Source organism: Neopelma chrysocephalum, unplaced genomic scaffold (assembly GCF_003984885.1).
Source record: "Neopelma chrysocephalum unplaced genomic scaffold, ASM398488v2 Primary Assembly neopelma1_93, whole genome shotgun sequence".
In the NCBI taxonomy this organism is placed as follows: domain Eukaryota; kingdom Metazoa; phylum Chordata; class Aves; order Passeriformes; family Pipridae; genus Neopelma; species Neopelma chrysocephalum.
In genome coordinates this window covers 688,063-707,462 of record NW_020897755.1, presented here as the reverse complement: position 1 = coordinate 707,462, position 19,400 = coordinate 688,063, and the positions used below count along the sequence as shown (strand labels likewise).

General features: G+C 54.6%; 1 protein-coding gene across 4 annotated transcripts in view; it reads right to left on the bottom strand.

Moving 5' to 3' along the window:
- The window catches only part of LOC113972527 (ankyrin repeat and fibronectin type-III domain-containing protein 1-like), a 193,194-nt gene extending 183,570 nt beyond the window's left edge, over positions 1 to 9,624 (bottom strand). For 2 of the 4 annotated variants that reach the window (XM_027693716.1, XM_027693718.1), the window contains exon 1: positions 7,629 to 8,961. In XM_027693716.1, coding sequence (XP_027549517.1) covers positions 7,629 to 7,747 — 119 coding nt within the window. In that variant the 5' untranslated portion in view covers positions 7,748 to 8,961. Of the gene's footprint in view, positions 1 to 7,628; positions 8,962 to 9,483 lie in introns of those variants that run through there. The other 2 variants (XM_027693717.1, XM_027693719.1) reach the window with 2 other exon arrangements.
- Between the last annotated feature and the right edge of the window lie 9,776 nt (positions 9,625 to 19,400).

Here is a 19,400-nt window from a genome sequence, read left to right as displayed (position 1 = left end):
GGGGACCTCCCAGTGTCCCCACACACCCCAGAGGTTCCCCAATGTCCCCACACACCTTGGGGACCTCCCAGTGTCCCCACACACCCGGGAATGCCCTGCACAGGCAGGAGCAGGCAGAGAAGGGCACACAGGGACAACCCCCATTCAAAAACCTTCCCCTTGCCAGCCACCACTTTTATTAGAAGCTGTTAACATTCCCATCCGCTGTCTGGAGTCACTTCCTTCCCCCCTCCGTGCACAAATCCCACTGGGGTTGGTTGCTGGTGCTTCTGTTTCCTACCTGCGCCCCCACCCAGCTGTGACTCAGAGCCAAAACAGTGGGGGAATCAGGAATCAAACAGTCTTTCGAGCAACTGTGACTCACAGGCCAAGGCTTTCTGCTGAAGGAAACGTCTCCTGCAGTCACACCACCTATGTAATTCCCCTTAATGCCAGTATCATTTACCCTTCCTCCCACTACCCCATCCAAGTACCATTCAGAAATAAGGGATGACCATTTTTTCTGCCTAATCCAGGCAAAGATTAGCTGCAGCTTGTGCAGAAATTAGGCAGCCCCCAACCTCATCTCCCAGCCCAAAAACTGACTTTCAAAAGAGGCCAAAGCCAGACAGAAAGGGACAATACTGGGTACAAACCACACCCCTTGGCTTTAGATGCAACATGGCCCCAAAAGACGACACGGAGAGCTCGGATGTGCTTTCCCAGTCTGTCAGATCCAGAAATTTTTCATAGCCAGCTCCAAGTCCCAGAAATGCATGCACTTTCATGGGACGGGTATTAAACACTCAGCCATGGGACCAGGTTTTTGAGGAACATCAAGAGGCCCAAGCACACCTGGCTCTGTGCACATCACTTCCCCTGCCCCGAGGGTGTGGAGCCAGCATCCCACTGCAGCACTGGGAGCTCTGCGGAGCTGAGACCAGCAAGTTACTGGGTGCTGGAACTGGGAATGCACCCAGGTGTCCCCCAGTGCACAGAAACCTCCACAGAAAACCAGGACAAGTCAAGGTTTGGTGGAGAGGCCCCGTGCAAGGACAGGTTTGATGGAGAGATGGATTTCTTCGTGCTGCTTCCCAAGCCCCTTCCTGACAGTTTCCAGCCCTGGTACTGCAAACAACGAGGGAGAACAAAGCTAAAAAGCCTCTTTAGGTTTAATATACAGAACCCAGGCAGCTCAATCAAGAAACAAAGCCAAATGTCATTTCCTCCCGTGGCACTGCCACTCTGCTCACAAAACAGAACCACTCACGTCTGACAGCTTGTCATGGCTGTGAGACACTGGGGACGTGGCACACACAGCCTGGGGAAAGGCTGGCACAGAGCAGAGGGGAGGAGGGCTTGGTCCTGCAGCTCATCATGGACCACTAGCTCAGAGGGTGAAGGGGGCAGCTGTGAAATTCAAGAGCTGAAAGTCACCAGTGACCCCAACAGGCACAAACATTCAGTGCTGGGACACCACGGCAGGTGGGACAGAGCAGAGCCAGGAATGGTTTGCATCGGAAGGGACCTTAAAGCTCATCTCATTCCACTCCCTGCCATGGGCAGGGACACCTTCCACTGTCCCAGGTTGCTCCAAGCCCCGTCCAACCTGGCCTTGGACACTTCCAGGGATGGGGCAGCCACAGCTTCTCTGGGCAACCTGTGCCAGGGCCTCCCCACCCTCACAGGGAAGGATTTCTTCCTAACATCTAATCTAAATCTCCCCTCCTTTAGTTTAAAACCATTCTCCCTTGTCCTGTCACTGTCTGCCTGTGTAAAAAGTCACTTTCCCTCTTTTTATAACCCTCCTTTAGGCACTGGAAGGGACTCCAAGGTCTCCCTGGAGCCTTCTCTTCTCCAGGTTGTACACCCTCAGCTCTCCCAGCCTGGCTCCAGAGCAGAGGGGCTCCTGACTTTGGAGCATCATTTCAAACAAGCCTCACCCAGGAGCACACAAGCTGCCCCTGAGGACACACAACATCCAGCTGTGCAGCCCAAGGCCCCCCATCCCCCTGAGACCCTGACCCAGAGCCTCTCCAGCTGAACGAGGCTGAAGATTTCAGCTCCTAAAGCTCTTTCTCATGTTCTTGCCCAGCCAAGCTGTGGAGGTGCTGAGTGTTCACTGCCTGTTGCAGTTAACAGGATTAATGGGTGGTCAGCACCTCAGTGAAGCAGGCCATGGACTGAGTCACTAGCACTGGACTTAGGATCTATTTCCAGCACCAGCACAGACCACTTTCATGCAGTAGCGATGGACATGGATTTTTTTAACAGGTTACAACGATCTGTTACAGCAAAAAATGTGAGTCCATGCACCCACACAGGTTTTCCTGCTGGCACCTCAGCAGGCAGTTTGGAATACAAGTGCTGCAAACATCTTATTGACTAATTTCAGGTGGAAACTTCTCACTTAACCCAAAACACTTCCAAGTCCCTTACTTGTTTTCTCCTTTAAAATGCAGGTATCTTTCCATACGGATGTGTCATTTGGGAGCAGAAAGGTTTTGTTCAAAATGTGTCAAAAAACAAGTGGGAGAAGTCAGGCAATTGTGTAGGAGAGACTCTCAGAGCCCCTCAGAGAAGCCCCTTTGAGCATCTCTACCTGCCACCTTTGCCTGTCTCATGCTGTGTGCAGCTAACACAGGAACTGTTCCTTCCGTGCACTTTTCCAGCCCCAAAACTTGCCAGTTCCTCTCTCCCCCATCACAACCATGTGCTTGAGCACAGACGCGCTGCCAGAGCTGAGGAGATATTTTTAAGCACCCAAAAACAACTAAACACAATCCTGCCAGGAAAACATTCCCCACTACCCCTCTCCACCTCAAAGCCCATCAAACTACACAGCAAGGAACATGGATCAGGATATCAGTGTGGAAAACATCCCCAGGGGAGGGGAGGTAACAGCTCCCCACTATAAAGAGCAGCTCCTTGGGAGAGGCTCCAACCCTGACAGCAACAGGGACACACGGACCCACCTCTGCCCTCTGTGAGTGCAAAGCTGGAGCATCACCTGGAGCACTGTTCCTTCAGCTGGACATTATCAAATGACACAGGCAAAAACAGGCCAGGCAAGTTGAAATTTTTATGTAATATAATTCTTACATAATTTAGTTCATTGTTAATTAACGCCAACTTCCAACTTAGTGCTGAGAAAAAAGGCAGTGGAACCCTAAAGGTTCCACCTTGCCTGTCTGCTCCCTGCTCAGCACGAGCCAACCCCCTCTCATCCTTGTTTCCCAAGCTGAGCTTCCCTGGGTTTCACCAAGCTCACCCCAAGACAGGGAAAAGCTCCTCTCCTGGAGCCCACTGAGGACACAGAATCTTTACCCCCCAAGTTTTCAGGGCTCATCAGCTCTGCTGCTTCCAAGGCTGAAGGTCTCCCCCAGGAGAAGGATGCAGGATCCAAACCCAGGCACAAGTCTCTTCCTCCTCTTCCTCCATCCCAAAGATCTCCTTTTCCCTAACCAGGCAGTGATCCCAAAGGGAGCACATCAAAGCCCCTCTGTGGGGCTCTGGGAAGCACAGAGAAGGGGAGGGAAACCTTTGGCAGGTCTCAAAGAGGGAACAGGCATTGACGTCCTGAAGCCAGGTGAGTGGATCTATCCCAGAACAGTCCTGGGCCAAGAGAGGAAGCCACCGAATCAGCCCCTGAGTTCCCACCTAGAGGAGAAAGTGCCTTTCAAAACCCACCCCTGGACAGGACTTATGATTTTATAATGATTTTTAATTGGGATTTTTTTTAAATTAATTGGTTACTGTTGCAGGTCACCACTTGGGTGATAGGACTGGCATTCTGAGGGAGTTCTGCTTGCCCCCCCTGCATCCTGTTGAGACCAATTCCAAGGGTGTCCTTGAGAAATTCTCCTAAACCCGTGAGCTCTGTCAGATGACAGCAGACCCTCGTCCTCCCAGAATCACTGCAGGCACCCAGGATCCCAGCCCAGGGCTCTGCCAGCCCAGCTCCCTGGCTGAAAACAGCAGCCTGGGAAGGTGCCAGCCCGCTCCCAAGAATTTCAGCTTGCCCTGGAGCCTCCCTGGCACACTCAGAGCAGAGCAGGGCCATTTTCTCAGCTCAGTTACAACACAACGGCTTTCCATGACGTTCTGATCCACTTTCAAAAGCTGCAGGAACCCAAAATCAATTGTCCAGACCTTTCAGTTTATAAATAACTCAATAAGAGAAGAGCTATTTCATATAACCTGCCTTTTCATTTCTCCTCCATGCCAGAGCAGATCCTCTCTGCCCTTCCTACCAACACAGAGCTGGGCACGAGCACCTCGAGGCTGGCACAGTGAGGTTACACAAAGAACAACCCCCCAAACCTCAGCAGGCCCCCCCAGCCCCCCCGTGGTTCCCCCACAGGCACCTGCAGAGAAATCCCCTTATCCCCCATCCCTGTGATGCTCCAGGCCCTCATCCCACATGGAGCAGTGCAGCTTCAGAGCCCTTCAGCTGCACTTTTTGGTTCGTCCATCACCGCTCCCGCTGGATGGAGAAAAGTTGCTGCAAACAAATCCCCTGCTCTCCTGGGCTCAGCTTGGCTGGAGTGTTCACTCACACTGCCAGTCCCTGCCCCAGGACGGGGACACGCTGTCACACCTTGTCACCCCTGGGGGCTCCCAGCCCCGGGACCAACTGTCCCGTTGATTTAACAACACCAGCTGCTGTGCCACAGCTCCAGAGTGGAGCATTTGCCCTCCTGCCGGGCACAGCGGGCACGGCTCGGGCTGGAGGAGCCTCCAGCTGAGAGAACACAAATCCCAACAGAGCTCTGTGCCACAGGTGGTGGCAGAGCAGAGGGAACATCGAAGGCAGCATGATTGCCCAAAAGCACCTGGATGAGGTGATGCTCCTGCTGGGCTCCTCCTCTACCCACAAACTCTCCAGCCCAGCAGACTCACTCACCCCACCTCGCTCGCGCTGCTTTATCCGGAGGCGTCGTTCAAAAATGCAGGATTATTTAAAACCATAACTGCACACCTGCTGATTCCTGTTAGGTCCTATGAGAATGCGTGGGACCACTATATTTAGAATTTAATAACTCCAGTCAGTGCATCCTCTCCACTGAGCACCGGCCTACGTCTGTTCCCTGTGGTCCCAGGGGATCACCCAGCTTTGGGAAGGGCAGTGGGAGCCCGGCTGCCCCGAGCAAGACCAGGGCAGGGCTGTGGTCAGGGCTGTCAGACATCACCCTGCTGAGCCTGGGGTGCAGGATCTCTGGTGCATCCCTGCACTTGGAAATATGGGAGCTAAGCATCCTATTTCCATGCTTGATTTGCCCACGTTGGAGTGAAGAAATGAAATAAAAGCAGAAAGTTGCTCAATAGAGCTGGAAAAAGCACCATGTAGAGCAAGGACAGGGTCAGCCATGGCAGCAGCTGCCTTGTGTTGGCTTTTGGATCACAGCTGTGAAGATTTCCTGGGGCTTCTCAATGTAAGACATTTTGGGGGGGAAAACCAAGCAGAAGCTCAAGTAGCTGGGCTGAAAAGTGACAGTGATTTCAAAGTATCCCACACTTCAATCAACGCTTCGTTTTACTTCCATAATCAACCATGAGCAATCAAGGGAATGGGCTTGGTATCCATGGGGGCACTCGAGCCCTGTCCCTGGGGGATGCAGGGACACCAGGAACACTGTCCACACACTCAGATCCAGCCTGGAGGAACTGCCCTGGAGCACCTGCACAGCCCAGGAGACCAAACAGGGCTGCAGCTTGAGGTTGGCTGCACCAGGGCACCCAGGAACGGGGAGACATGTCAGCTGGGGGGAGCTCCTCCTCCAGCCCCACACGGAGCTGAGCTCCGAGAGGCAGCGGGCACGGCTGGTGCACAGTGAGCCACATTCCTGCACGAGGGGAGAACTCAGACACAGATGGTTTGGGTTGGAAGGGACCTTAAAGCCCATCTCGTTCCACCTTCCTGACAAGCAGGAACGTGGAATCACAGAATCAGCCGAGTTGGAAGGAACCCACAAGGATCATCGAGTCTAACCCCTGACCCTGCTCAGGACCATGCCCAAGAGTCACCATGTGCTTGAGACCTTCCACTAGAAGGCTGCTCAGAGCCCCACATCCACAGCCAGTACATCCTCATGGAAAATTTGGTACATGAGCTACATGCCAGCAAAGCCACTTTTTAGCTCACATCCCAGAGTTCAGAAAGCACCATGACATCTCCCATTATGTAGGAAACCACCCAGCTCTCCCCAAAATCCAAGGTCCAGGACTGTAGCACCCTGTGCATGGGGGATTGACAGGCTGTGGAGCCCTGGGATCATCTCCTCATCTCCCTCGGGCCAGAGATCTGGCACATGCTTGGCTGCACACCAGCAAACCCCCGGGACTCGCCCTGCTCGGCTGCGCCCAGAGAACTCACCTTCCTCACACCAGCTCGGCACCAGCACAGCAAAAACCTCAGGACAGAAACCAGGGTTTCTGTCCACAAAGGCAAAAAGGAGCAGAACAAAGCTCCTGGCTCAGCCCCGAATGTTTCTGCGTTTCCGGAGAAACGAGTGAGCGGGGAAGAGGCGACGCTCCTTCAGCTCCGAGGGAAGAGGGGAGACAGCAACGCCTCAGCACGTCCCACTGCCTCAGCAGCAGCACGGACAGCAGCAGGAGAGGCTCCAACTTCTTTTTATTCTGTAGATACTTTAATAACCCTTCCAGAGTATGAGGTACTTAACAACCAGGGAAGAAGGTGAATGGATTCCTTGGTGCTATTTTTCACCCTGTGTGTCTCTACATAGACCCACAACCCTCCAGAAGCACCCTGTGTAGGTCAGCAGGAGGGTTTGGGGGCACACACTGCTCAGGCTGAGCCCACACGGAGAGGGAAAAGCCCAGAGCAGCACCAAGTGATAGTTGTGTCCTACAGGCTGCTTGTAACACCCAAGGAGAAGCCACCCAGGCACAGAGCAATTTTCTTAATTGCAGTAACTGCGTTTACACGCAAAACAAGGACGTGTGCACCCCCCACACACAATGGCCCTGAGCACTCCAACGGCAGCACGATCCCAGGGGATTTCCAGTCAGCCCACTGCTCCCCATCCCCAGTGTGATCCCCCCCTCAATCCATGCCCCAAACAAGCTAACAATGATCCATGTGTCTGTCTGAGCCCCCCTCGCCACTGCACCCTGTCCCTGAGCACAGCTCAGACCCTCCCCACCCCTCCTATATGCCAGGAGGCTCAGCCAGCACCTCATACATACAGGTTCAACTTCACCTGAGAAGGTGCAGCTGAGGATTTTGCATGGGGTAGAGGGAGGGAAGGGCGATTTTGGTGCAATAACCTCGCTCTTCTAACGTGGAGACACAGCAGCACGACACAGAGAGCACCAGACAGAGGCGGGTACAGCTGCACGTGGTCACCCAGCAGACACCTGAGATGTGACACAGACACCTGGGACGTGCCCTGGGCAGGGGTGCCAGGTCACAGAGCCTGCTGGAGACATCCTGCAGCAATGAGCCACTTGGGAGCCCCAGGCAGGAAAGGGTGATGCTTCCAGAGCCCTTGGTTTGCTCCCAGCCCCCTCTGCAGCCCCAGGAGAGGTCAAACGGGAAGCAAAGCACCAAGGCTCGCACCTCCCACCCCGCTGCCCCTGGGCACGCACGGAGGCCCCGGGACAGTGGGGTCACAGCCACGCCGTACCTGCACTCCACGACACTACAGCAACAGCTCCCGCTCCGCCGGCCCCAGCGCCGGGAGCGCAGCTCCGGCCTCGACTTCCTCAGGCTGAAGTACTCCGTCAGCTTCCCGAACGAAGCCATGGCTCCCGCGGCGTCCGGGCGTGTGCCCGCCCGTGTCCCTGTGTCCCACCGTGCCCTGGCACATGCTACACCCCCCGTGCCCCGTCAGCCCATGGCACCGCGAGGGAGCGGGGCACAGAGACACGGCACAAGGCAGGAGGAGTTCAGCCAGGAATTCCTCGGACAGTCCGCAGCTGCTCCACAGTGACCCCTTGGATTCGGAGGGTACCAAGTCCTGGCCCCCTGAGGCAGCCGCAGGTGGACGCTCCGAGTGGCCGCTGGCTCCACAGGGATTCAGTGCAAGGCTGCAGAGCTCGGTTAAGCAGGAGGGGGAAAAATGAAGAGTGCCCGCTGGAAAGGATCCCTTGGGAGTGCTGGCACAGGTCTGTGAGCTCCCACAGCGAGTGACGCTGGGCAGGGGAGGAAGCTGCCCTCTGGGGCAGTGGCCGGGGTGGCTGTGGTGGCCCTCGGATGAGGGAGGGGATGCTGAAACCCCAAGAAATCGGCTGTTCAGATGAATTTCCAAAGGGTCTGTTCCTACTGCGTGTGGCGACCAGGTGGAGAGGATCCTTGACTGCTCCTCCTGTGAAGGATCCCCGCTTGCTCTTCCTGAGGCTATTCAGAGTCCACTAGGTTTCCTCCCTCCCTGTTTTCCAAAGCAGAAGGCACCCTCAGCCTCTGGCAGCACCTACCTACCATGATTTTCCAGCCTGTCACCGAACACCTGAGTGCAAGGAGAGGGACAGACATTCAAAGCAAGCAAGACTGATCCAGTTAGAGATCACCTGCAGGCTCTGCTCCGCACGCTCCAGCACAAAGCCTTTCCACAGCAGACAGCAGACACGGGGACGCTGCGAACCCAAAGGGAAATCCTCCTGCCAGCCCTCCCCGAGTCAGGAGCACTTGTCTCTGCATCCTCAGTGCCTGACGCCAGCTGGGCGGAGGAAAAACAAGGGCTTCAGAAAAAAAACCACCCAAACCTCGCTCCAGCCCCACGGAGCAGAGCCAGATGAAGTCAGTGAAGCATATCCAGGGAAGAGGTGTCTGACGGCAACTCCCAGCCATGCCAAGAGAGGCAACAAGGAAAACTGGTGCTAACTCAGCTGGCAGAGCCCCAAGCTACCTGCATGTCCTTTTATCCCTCCGGTGCGGATGCCATGTTAAAAAATAACTCCTCATTCATTGCTGTCTCCCTGCTTAGATCTATCCCCTGCAAGCAGCCTGCTCACCACAAGGGATGGCCATCCACTGCCGAAAACCCTTCCCCAGCCCCAGCCCCGTTTCCCTCTCTCCTTCCTTCCTTTTCCACTAGGCTCCGGTTCAGCTTCTCGCTCGGAATTAAATGCCTGAGCAGCCTGGTGCGCCCCGCGGAGCACAACCCCACAGCCCCACGGCCACCCGGGCGCCCACCCCCGCCAGCTGCTTGTGACCCGCAGAGCCACCGTCCCCGCCCGCGCTTTTCGGGGGGGTAATTTGTTTGCAGCATCCCCGCTCGCTGCCTCCCGCTCCGCTGACATTCATCCCGGCACACGGAGCCAACCGGCACAGCCCCGCACACAAAGGGGGGGCTGGCGATGCTCCGGGGGGGGCCCACGGCCACGGGGGACCCTGCCAGCACCTCCACACGGTCCCCTGGCACGTTGTCCCTCCCGGTCACACACGGGGAGGGCAGAGCTAAGCCTCGCTCCTCTCTCCCAGCCGGGGAAATTAAAGCTGTTTACGCGCTGCTCCGCACAACCACCCCCCTTGTCTCCCACCTTCTCCCTCCGATGGGCTCCACCGCTGCCGGGGAGGGGTCCAGGGCACTTCCCAAAATCGCTGGGTTTGTGGAGAGGGCAGAGCATCCGCTGGCTGGCTCCCCGCGGCACAGCGGGGGCCGGGAACACGGTCACCCCTCTTATCTCCCATCGGCTCTCCGTTACCGGGGGCCGTGAAATGCAACACGTCAAAGCAGGTCAGAGGAGCCGGGCGAGAGCGAAGGGGGCTGGCGGGAGGCAGCGGGAAGCAGCCGAGGGGGAGATCAGAGACGGGGAGGCAGAAGGGGACAAACTCTTGTTTCCCTGCTATGGGAAAAGGCACAACGCCGGCTCTCCCGGAGGCGGCTGGGCTGAGGCACGCACACACCTGGGGAGGAGGATGGCAGGGTTACCTGGCACAGGTGATGTTATCTGCTCCTGAGCCATGCCAAGGCAACAGGAGAGGGGCTGGACAGGGCAGCGGGAGAAGTGGAGAGGATAAGTGGAGTTAATTTGAATCCCCCTCTTCTCCTTTTCCTCCCACCAGCTGATGGGAGGGCAGAGGAGCAGCGATGCTGCCCCAGGGATCCTCCTTTGGCATTTGCAAAGCAGAATTGTTTGGGGACAAAAGAGCGATTTGGAAGACTGTAGAAAAACCAGCAGGAGGATTAGACAGATTGATGGACACAAAATCCAAGGATCAAGCCAGCCTTCCCCAGCACTCCAGCTGCATGGGGGACAACCTTATGGCCAGGGACACCCCACATTTCTGCAATAGGTAGGAGAGCTCTTGGAGGGAGTCAGGCCTCCAGCAAGGCTGCAAATTTTAATCCATCTTGCATTGCCCACAATGATGGCACTTGGAAAACAAACAGGAGGAACCTCTGCCTTCATAAAATCCCATGTCTGGATAAACTGGGGGTGGTGGGATTGAAGGTAATGCCTGAAGGCTCAGACAACTCCATAAAGACTCCCATCTGTGCCCAGAAAGTGATACTCCAGAGGGGATTACTGCCCCAGAGCCTCCCCAGTGCATCCCAGTCCCCTGGACCAGGCTGACTGGGACCCATCTGGCTGGAAGCACAACCAGCACTGGGGCAGACACAGCACAAGCTCACACATCTCTCCTCTGAGTTTTAGCCTCTGCTTTTCCTCTGGTGGCTTAGGGCAAGGTAAGGACTGCCTCCTTTCCCCAAGGACATGGAACAGCCCTCAGGCCCTTCCTGCTCAAGGAATGGCTGGTCAGCCCTTCAGGCAGGCCTGTCACACCAGCTGGCTCCCAGAGGAGCTGGGTGTCTCTTATGAAGCAGCAGAGGCAATCTGCTGAGATATTGCTGAGCCCTCTCTAATTTCACATTAACAAGCTGCCTTGCTGGGGTTCGCAGCCACGTCCTCAGCGATGCACAGCTTCCCGCTTCCACTTATCAGGGCAATGAAATGCTTTGTAAGTGAAACAGTAGCTTAATTTGCAGGAGACATAAACTGATTTTTAAGAGGAGCTGTGGAGGAGACATTAAAGCAGAAATCAGCACCAGTAGGGTGCTGGGACTCTGTGCCAGGGGATGCAGAGCACGGCTGCACACAGCACCGAGACACTGGCACAGGCATCTCACACCTCTGGCTGCAGCATTTGGGAGGAGGAAAACACCCCCACAAGTCAAACACAGCCTGGTTGTCTGGGTCCATCTCACACATTCCTGTACATCCACTGGTTCAGGCCCTAGAGACCAACATTCCCTGTTTCAAAACCCTCCAAACACAGTGAAGCCATTGCAGACATGGGAACCGGCACCGGGCTCAGCTTCCAAACAACCACGATAATTTTCCAGGCTGAAATCATCACAGCTACCCCACAGCAAGTCAGACACCCCTGGTGTGAACTGGGAAGCATCTCTGCCAGGTCCTGTGCCCAGTCAGCATGGCAGGACAAGCCAGACAGCCTTGGAAGGTGGCCCTTGCACCATCCCCAGAGAACCCTCACGGCCCCCAGTCACTGTGTTCCTGAGCCTGGGGTGAGCAAACCAGGCCTACTTACATCTCTGTGGCTTCCCCTAGCAGCTTTTACTCCAATTACACTTCCTAAGCATGGATAGGCAGAAGTAGAGAAGGAGGAAAAGGGGATTCTTTGGAGCTGACAGCTTCTCCATCTGCTCCTACAGTGCCAGAAGACTCCAGCCCTGTTTCTCCAGGGCTCCAGTTTCACTCCACACCCAGACCACTCAACACCAGTTAAACACAGCCACTCTTCAGCCTTGGCTCTTCTGGGGAGCTGCATCCCTAAGAGCCACTCAGCAGCTAAGGCAGAACCCATCCTGCTCCTCCTTCAGCTGTGCTTCCAGCAGCTCATCCCTCACCCAGCACAGCCCAGGGGATGCTCACCAGCACCCAACCTCCCCGTGTTTGGGGGAAGCAGGTAAGGCAGAGTTAAGCCATGCTGGGAGCAGCCACCCCATGTCTACAAGCAAAACCTTGCCTGGTTTAAGGCTCCCTTCCCACATGGCCCTTTCCCAGGCTGGCTGATACCTGGAGAGCAGCAACTGAGGTCTTCCAGCAGTGTGGAGGACAGAGTCCAGCAGGATGCACGAGTGCAGTCCTAGACGGCAGGTGGGACATTAAAGAACTGACAACAGCAGAACAGTCTAGAAAAGCAGCCAGACTGGCCAAAGGAGGAGCCAGGGCCTGGGCAGTTCATCAGGAACAGAGCCTGGAGCAGAAGGCACTGCTGCCTACTGATCCCAGGATGTCCTGTGGCCAAAAGGACCATTTCACGGCAGGGGAAGGAGTGTGTAGGTCCTGGTAACCCAGTTCCCATCTGCTGTTGTCAGAGTCCCTCTTCATGAGAGAGAAAAATACCTGCTGAGATCCCCAAAACTGGGTGAGAGGAAGATTCCTAATCCCCAAGAACATCTGTGCCCTCAGGTCAGGTGGAAGAGGATTTCTCATGAAAAGGATTTCTCTCACTGCCAGCTGAGGAAGGAACGGCTTCTCCAAGTTACCTGGGAAGCACCATGAGGACTTCAAAGGAGTTTGGGGTGGGACTTTTCCAAACTGCTGAAAATTGGTCACTGATGTCAGACATCAGCTCCCTGTCAAACCTCACACGGAGCCAATAATGAAGAATTTTGACAATCACCATTTTTTTTTTAAGTAGTAAGCACTAATTCTTGGGGTTTAGGAAATAAACTTCTTCCACTCTGTTTTAAATAACAGTGACTGGGGCCCTATTTTTCTCTTCCAGTTAACCCAGTGTACCAGGGAACCATCAAATGTAGTTGGATAGCTATAAAAATAAAATCGGAATACATTATTTCACAGGATGTTCAAAACCAATTATCACCATGTGCACGCAAAGAAACATGTCAAATGCAAGTATGAACTGATTTAAGAAATAGAGGCACAAGAGACATTGGAATGAATCTAGAGGAGGCCATGGAGATGCTCCAAGGGCTGAAGACCCTCTGCTATGTATACAAGCTGGGAGAGCTGGAGGTGTTCACCTGGAGAAGAGAAGGCTCCAGGGAGCCTTCCAGGGCCTAAAGGGGCTCCAAGAGAGCTGGAGAGGGACTTGGGACAAGGGATGGAGGGACAGGACACAGGGGAGTGGCTTCCCACTGCCAGAGGGCAGGGTTAGATGGGATATTGGGAAGGAATTCTTCCCTGTGAAGGGACATGGGTTAGTGGTGGGCTTGGCAGTGCTGGGGTAACAGTTGGACTCAATGATCCTGGAGGGCTTTTCCAACCTTAACAATTCCATCAGAAATTCATCAAATCATTTCATCGTGACTCTAAACGTGTCTGTGCTCTGTGCAAACATGAGCCCACAGTGACACAGCCCATCACAAGTCCTTTCTGGTGCCCAAAGCCCTGGAGAAACAAGGCCTGAGACTTCTGGAGCTGACTCCTGAGGGAACAGCACAGCCCTGGGAGGACACACACTTACTGGCAGAGCTGTGAGGCCCTCCAGGAAGTGCTACATCTTAACACAGCTGTAATAAAGCTCAGAGGATGTGAGAGACTCTGTAATTTCAGCCTAACCAGGCACTTTGCTGTAATTGGCAGCTCTATTGCATTACACACACATTGCCGGGCCGGTACCTGCCATAAGCCAACTGCATCAATTTACTCATTTGCCTGGAGTATCACTGCACTACAACTCATTTAGCACAATTATTCTAATTCCAGCAGCAAATCCAGATGTGCTGCCCAAGTTAGAGCATTTGGGAACAGCACAGAATTACACAGGGAGAGCCTTGAACTATGAAAATGCTCAAGGGGAAGCCATACAAGGAGTGGTTGAGGGCACTTGGCTTGTTCAGCTGGAGGAGACTGAGGTCAGACCCCATCAGGGTCTGCAGCTTCCTCACAAGGGGCAGTGGAGGGGCAGCTCCCATCTCTGCTCTGTGTGACCAGGGACAGGACACAAGGGAACGGCTGGAGGTGTGTCAGGGGAGGGTTAAATTGAATATAGGAAAAGGTTCTTCCCCCAGAGGGTGGTTGGGCACTGACCAGGCTCCCCAGGGCAGTGGGCACAGCCCCAAGGCTGCCAGAGCTCCAGGAGGGTTTGGACAACGGTCTTGGGGATAGAGTGGAATTGTTGGGGTGTCTGTGCAGGGCCAGGAGTTGGATTCGATGATCCTTGTGGGTCCCTCCTGGGGTTTTATGAAATTTCACCTTCCCAGAGAAGCACCCAGGAAGCAGAGGTGGAACCAACACCAAATCCAGTCTGTTTGGCAGCCACAGCCACCACCACAGAGACACCAGGGCTGAGCTGGTCACCCACCTGCAGCAGCTCCTCAGTGTCTGTCCCTTTTGGGAGCAGCGTGGGATGTGCATGTGAAAACCAATTCCCTTTTTAACCCCCCAGATCGATGGAAATTGCCAAGTTATTTCATCCATTTCATCCCACTTCAAAAGGTTCCCCCCGCACGCAGCACTGTGCAGTTAAATCACAGCACACACAGGGACAATTACCTCCCAAAGCACAGCCAGCCCTGGTGCCTGCTCCCTGATGGCTGCACAAAAACCTGGCTCAGGCTTGCAGGGAAGAGATAAGGGCAGGAAAAAGCAGCCAGCAGCACAGGCAGCTGAAGGAGTCACAGGAGCTTTTAGATACTTGCTAAGTGAAAAAAAAAAAGAGAAAGAAAATTGGTTGATCCCTTCTAAAAATAGTTTGTTGAGTTCAAAAGGACTGAAGAAAGTATAAAACATCAACAGTGAGGTGATGGGAGGAAACACAGCAAAAAGAGAAACAAAGACAGAACAATTTGGGGACTTTTGGAGCTGGCAGGGCTGTTTTAGGAGCAAGGGCTGCTGCTTCTGCCCTAACATGCCCATACCTGATCACCTTGGCTCTGTCCCCCTACTGCTGGAGATCCACCCAAAACTCCTTTGATCCCCAGTGGTCACGGCTCCAAGGCTGCCAGAGGTCAAGAAGCCTTTGGACAATGATCTCAGGCACACGGTGGTTTAGGGTTTTCCTGTGCAGGGCCAGGAGTTGGACTTGATGATCCTTGTGAGTCCCTTCCAACTTGGGATATCCTGTGATTCTATGATTCTTTCAAATCAAAAGGGGGCAAACCCCCAAATTCTGCCAATTCTGTCCAGTGGGACAAACTGGGACATATGTAATCCCCACATCCTCAGCCAGCCTGGGAACAGACACAGCTCAGCACTCACCAGTTGCTCTTTTCCCCCTAAAGACCAACCCTGGCAAAACCCGAAGCAAAAATTGGAAAACTCATTAACATGATCAAGGATTTCAGAAAATGGAAAGGAGAATTATTCTTGCAATTAGAGCCCAGCAAACTTCATCTGCCTTCAGGAAAAAAATGATAATCAATATGGAGCGAGCAGTCTCCGGGCTGGGAGAGCCACGAGACTCAGTCGATGCGGCTGCTGCACCCACAGACAGAGGATCTCCGAGGAGGAGCAGCCCCCTCCCACACCTGGCTCCCCACAAGCAGCCCCTCCTCCACACCACCTCGGTCAGACCTGCAGGTGTTGTTAAAGGGTTTCCTCAGCAAGCACAAAGAATCACAGAATCACAGAGTAACAGGATCACACAGTCACAGAACCACGAAATCCCAGAATGTGCTGAGTTGGAAGGGACCCACAAGGATCATTGAGTCCAACCCTGGCCCTGCACAGGCCCATCCCCAGGATTCACACCCTGTGCCCCAGAGGATCATCCAAACACTCCTGGAGCTCTGGCAGCCTTGGGGCTGTGCCCACTGCCCTGGGAAGCCTGGGCAGTGCCCAACCACACTCTGGGGGAAGAACCTTTTCCTGAGATGAAACCTAAACCTGCCCTGACACTGCTCCAGCCATTCCCTGGGTCCTGTCCCTGGTCCCCCAGAGCAGAGCTCAGTCCCTGCCCCTCCTCTGCCCCTGCCCAGGCAGTTGGAACTGCAGTGAGGTCTCCCCTCAGTCTCCTCTTCTCCAGCTGAACACACCAAGTGCCCTCAGTGTCCTCACACGGCTTCTCCTCAAGGCCCTCCTCCATCCTCGTTGCCTCCTTTGGACACTCTCTAATGGCTCAATATCTTCCCTACATTGTGCCCCCCAAACTGCCCCAATGTTGCAGGTGAGGCCGCCCCAGGGCAGAGCAGAGCGGGACAATCCCCTCCCTGGCCAGGCCGGTGATGCTGGGCCTGATGTCCCCAGGACAGGGTTGGCCCTCCTGGCTGCCAGGGCACTGCTGACTCAGGGCCAAGTGGCCATGGACCAGGATACCCAGGGCCCTTTCCTGGCACTGCTCTCCAGCTTCTCATTCCCAGTCTGTCTGTCCATCCAGGGTTGCCCCATCCCAGGGGCAGAATCCAGCACTTCCCCTTGTTGAACTTCCCATGGTTGGTGATTCCCAGCCCTTGGATCTGCCCAGGTCTCTCTGCAGGCCCTCCCTGCCCTCAGAGGACTCAACAGCTCCTCCCAGTTTTGGGTCATCTGCAAACTTGCTCAGTGTCCCTTCCAGTCCTGCGTCCAAGTCATGGATGGAGATGTTGGAGAGCACAGAGCCCAAGATGGAGCCCTGTGGAGCCCCACTAGTGACCCCCATCTGATGTCACCCCAGTCACTGTCACCCTCTGTGCCCGACCCCTGAGCCAATTGCTCACCCCCCACAGGGTGTGTTTATCCAGCTGTGGGCTGGACAGTGTGTCCAGAAGGATCCTGGGAGAGACACAACCTCCCAGGCTTCCCAAAAGGGGCTGGGACTCTCAGTGGTCTGGCCGGAGAAAGAAGAGGCAGAAAAGGAACAGAGAGGTTGTGCCCAGCTGCCAACCCACGGGGCAATTTTTGCTTTGTGTTGTACTCTCCACACCCCTCCTGAACCTGCAAAACCAGGGTGGCTGCTCATGGAGCCTCTGCTGCTCCCTTCATTCTGCCTGCAGCTTCCTAAATGCCTGTGACTGATGGATATTGCCCAGGGCAAATCTGGGCTGTGGGGTGACCCCTCCTGGGGTGGCACCAGGGCTGGACAGGGAACAAACTGAAATGAACAGTCAGCCATGGGAGGTCATCTCATACACGCCAGCATGAGCAGGGGGAGCATCCAACCAGCTCCCTTCCAGCACTCAGCATGGCCTGCTTCGGATAAATCCGAGAAATATGGAATTACACAATGGTTTGGGCTGGAAGGGACCTCAAAGACCATCCACTTCCACCCCCTGGCACGGGCAGGGACACCTTCCACTAGCCCAGGTTGCTCCAAGCTCTGTTCAACCTGGCCTTGAACACTTCCAGGGAGGATGGGGCAGCCACAGCTTCTCTGGGCAACCTGTGCCAGGGCCTCACCACCCTCACAGGGAAGAGTTTCTTCCTAATATGCAACAGCCTCTCTGGGGAATTATTCACCTGTGACCTTGAGCTTCCCTTGACTCGTATGAAGTCCTTCCACTGATCCCAGGGACACGACAGCACAGTCCTGAGGAGCTCTCCTTCCCAGGGCTTCCCAACACAAGCTCTCCTGGAGTTTTGTGAAGGGGCAGCAGACCCAGCCTGGCAGCCAGGGGTTTGTGTGATGGAGAGGTTGTCCAGGAGGAGACAGTGGTCAGACCTCATGGGAATTTGCATCCTCCCGATAAGTGCACAGGGTTCCCCAGGGCCAAGCACACAGCCCAGAGGGACACAGACATCCTCAGCAGCCAAGGCTCCATTGCCAGGCTCCCATTTCTATTTCCAACCTTTTCCTTCCCTCCTCTCACCCAATAATTATCTATCCCATTTCTGCATCAAAACAGAGTCTATTAAAATCTCACTTCTTTCCCAGACAATAGATTAACGTAATCCTCTTACGCCACCGAGCCTGTTGCAGCCAATGATTGCAAACTTTCAAGCCCGGAGTCAAATTTTAACTTTTCCTGTCAAAACTCTGAACAGCACAATCACCAGCTAGACAGGGATGTTGGATTTACTCGGAATAAGGCTTTCCATTTAAGTGAAGCCAAAAGATTTCCCCCAGGTTATAGCAATTTAATTAAAACAAAGTCAAAACAAACCTCTAAAACTTACAAAATGCTAGTTGTATAAAATTAAAACCTCCAGGACTGCCAGGGTACAGGGCCCAAATAACAGCTGAGGGAAAACAAATACTTTGACTTATTTCAGGAAAGCAAGATGACTGACAAAGCAGATCATGTCCAATCCTTCACAATGCAGGCAAAAATATTTAAAGCCCCATCGGGCAGGACAAAGACAATTACCCAGATGGTCACTGGCACCAAAATGAGAAGTTGCATATTAAGACTCCTCACCTGAGATGAACTCTGCTGCCAGAGCTCCAAGGCAGTGCTGTCCCTGCTCACATCCCCCCCGGACACTCAGCAGGGACAGACCCCTGGTCACAGAGCTGCTCAGGGCACACACGCAGCTCTGGGAGCTCGGGGACCTCAGGGACACTGCAGGCCCTGGAAGAAGCTGGGAATAGCTGTGGTCTCAAGTGGCAGCCACACACAGGGCTCCCGGGAGATCCCCCATCTTCCAGCACGAGCCTTGAGGAACCCCAGTGCTTCCAGGACTCTCTTCCACACATTCTCCTTGTGCTCATTCCATGAATACATTTTTCAAGCCCAACACTGCAACCCCGTATGGCAAGACCATGGTTTCTACTGCTGGAGGTAAAGGATGCAGAGAGGGAGGGAGATTCTGCCCTGGCACCCTGCACCCTCTGCAACATCAGCTCTTCCCACCTCTGTTCCCAGCTTTGCCTTGCTGTGTGCTCCAAGGATGCTGCCACTGGCAGAGGGAAGGAAGGAGGTGTCTGGGCAGGTTGGCTGTGGGACAGATGTGTGTCACACTGTGAAACTCAAACCACCACGAGCAGAAACGTGCTGTGAGACCCTGGATGAGTCAGCTGAGCTGGTCTGGTGAGAACCAAAACACAGACCACCCACACTCCCGCAGTACCAGGGCTGAGTCATCCCACAGACACAAGGGCAGTGGAGGGAGGGGGCTCTGGAACATGTCCCCCCCAGGGACATGGGGGTCTAGACCCTTTCCCAGCACCCACCAGATGATGAGCAATGTGAAGCTGTGCCCTAAAGAGCTGTGAGGAGACAACACTCCAGCCCCTGCAAAGCATCCTAGGGTGCTGCAGGGCCTGGACCACAACAGGAAAGGCACCGTAAGGCACATTAAAACCCCAATATTTAAGTGCTAACTGGCCACAGGGTTTAGCCAAGGGGGTTTCTGCCCAACAGGCAGGGTCAAGGAACCACTGGATTTCCACCACAATTCAACACCCTTCCCCAAAGAGGGGGGGGGGCAACACCTCCAAGGCAACACCCTTTACCAACAGCCGCTGTGGTCTGTGAAGCTGTGCCTTGACACAGGGGTAGCACAGGGCAAGCCAGAGCTCATTGTCTGCAGTGTAGAGGAAGGAGGCCCAGCATCACAGCCACAATCCACAGCAGCAAAACCCCCCAAACCTCCAACCCCATGAT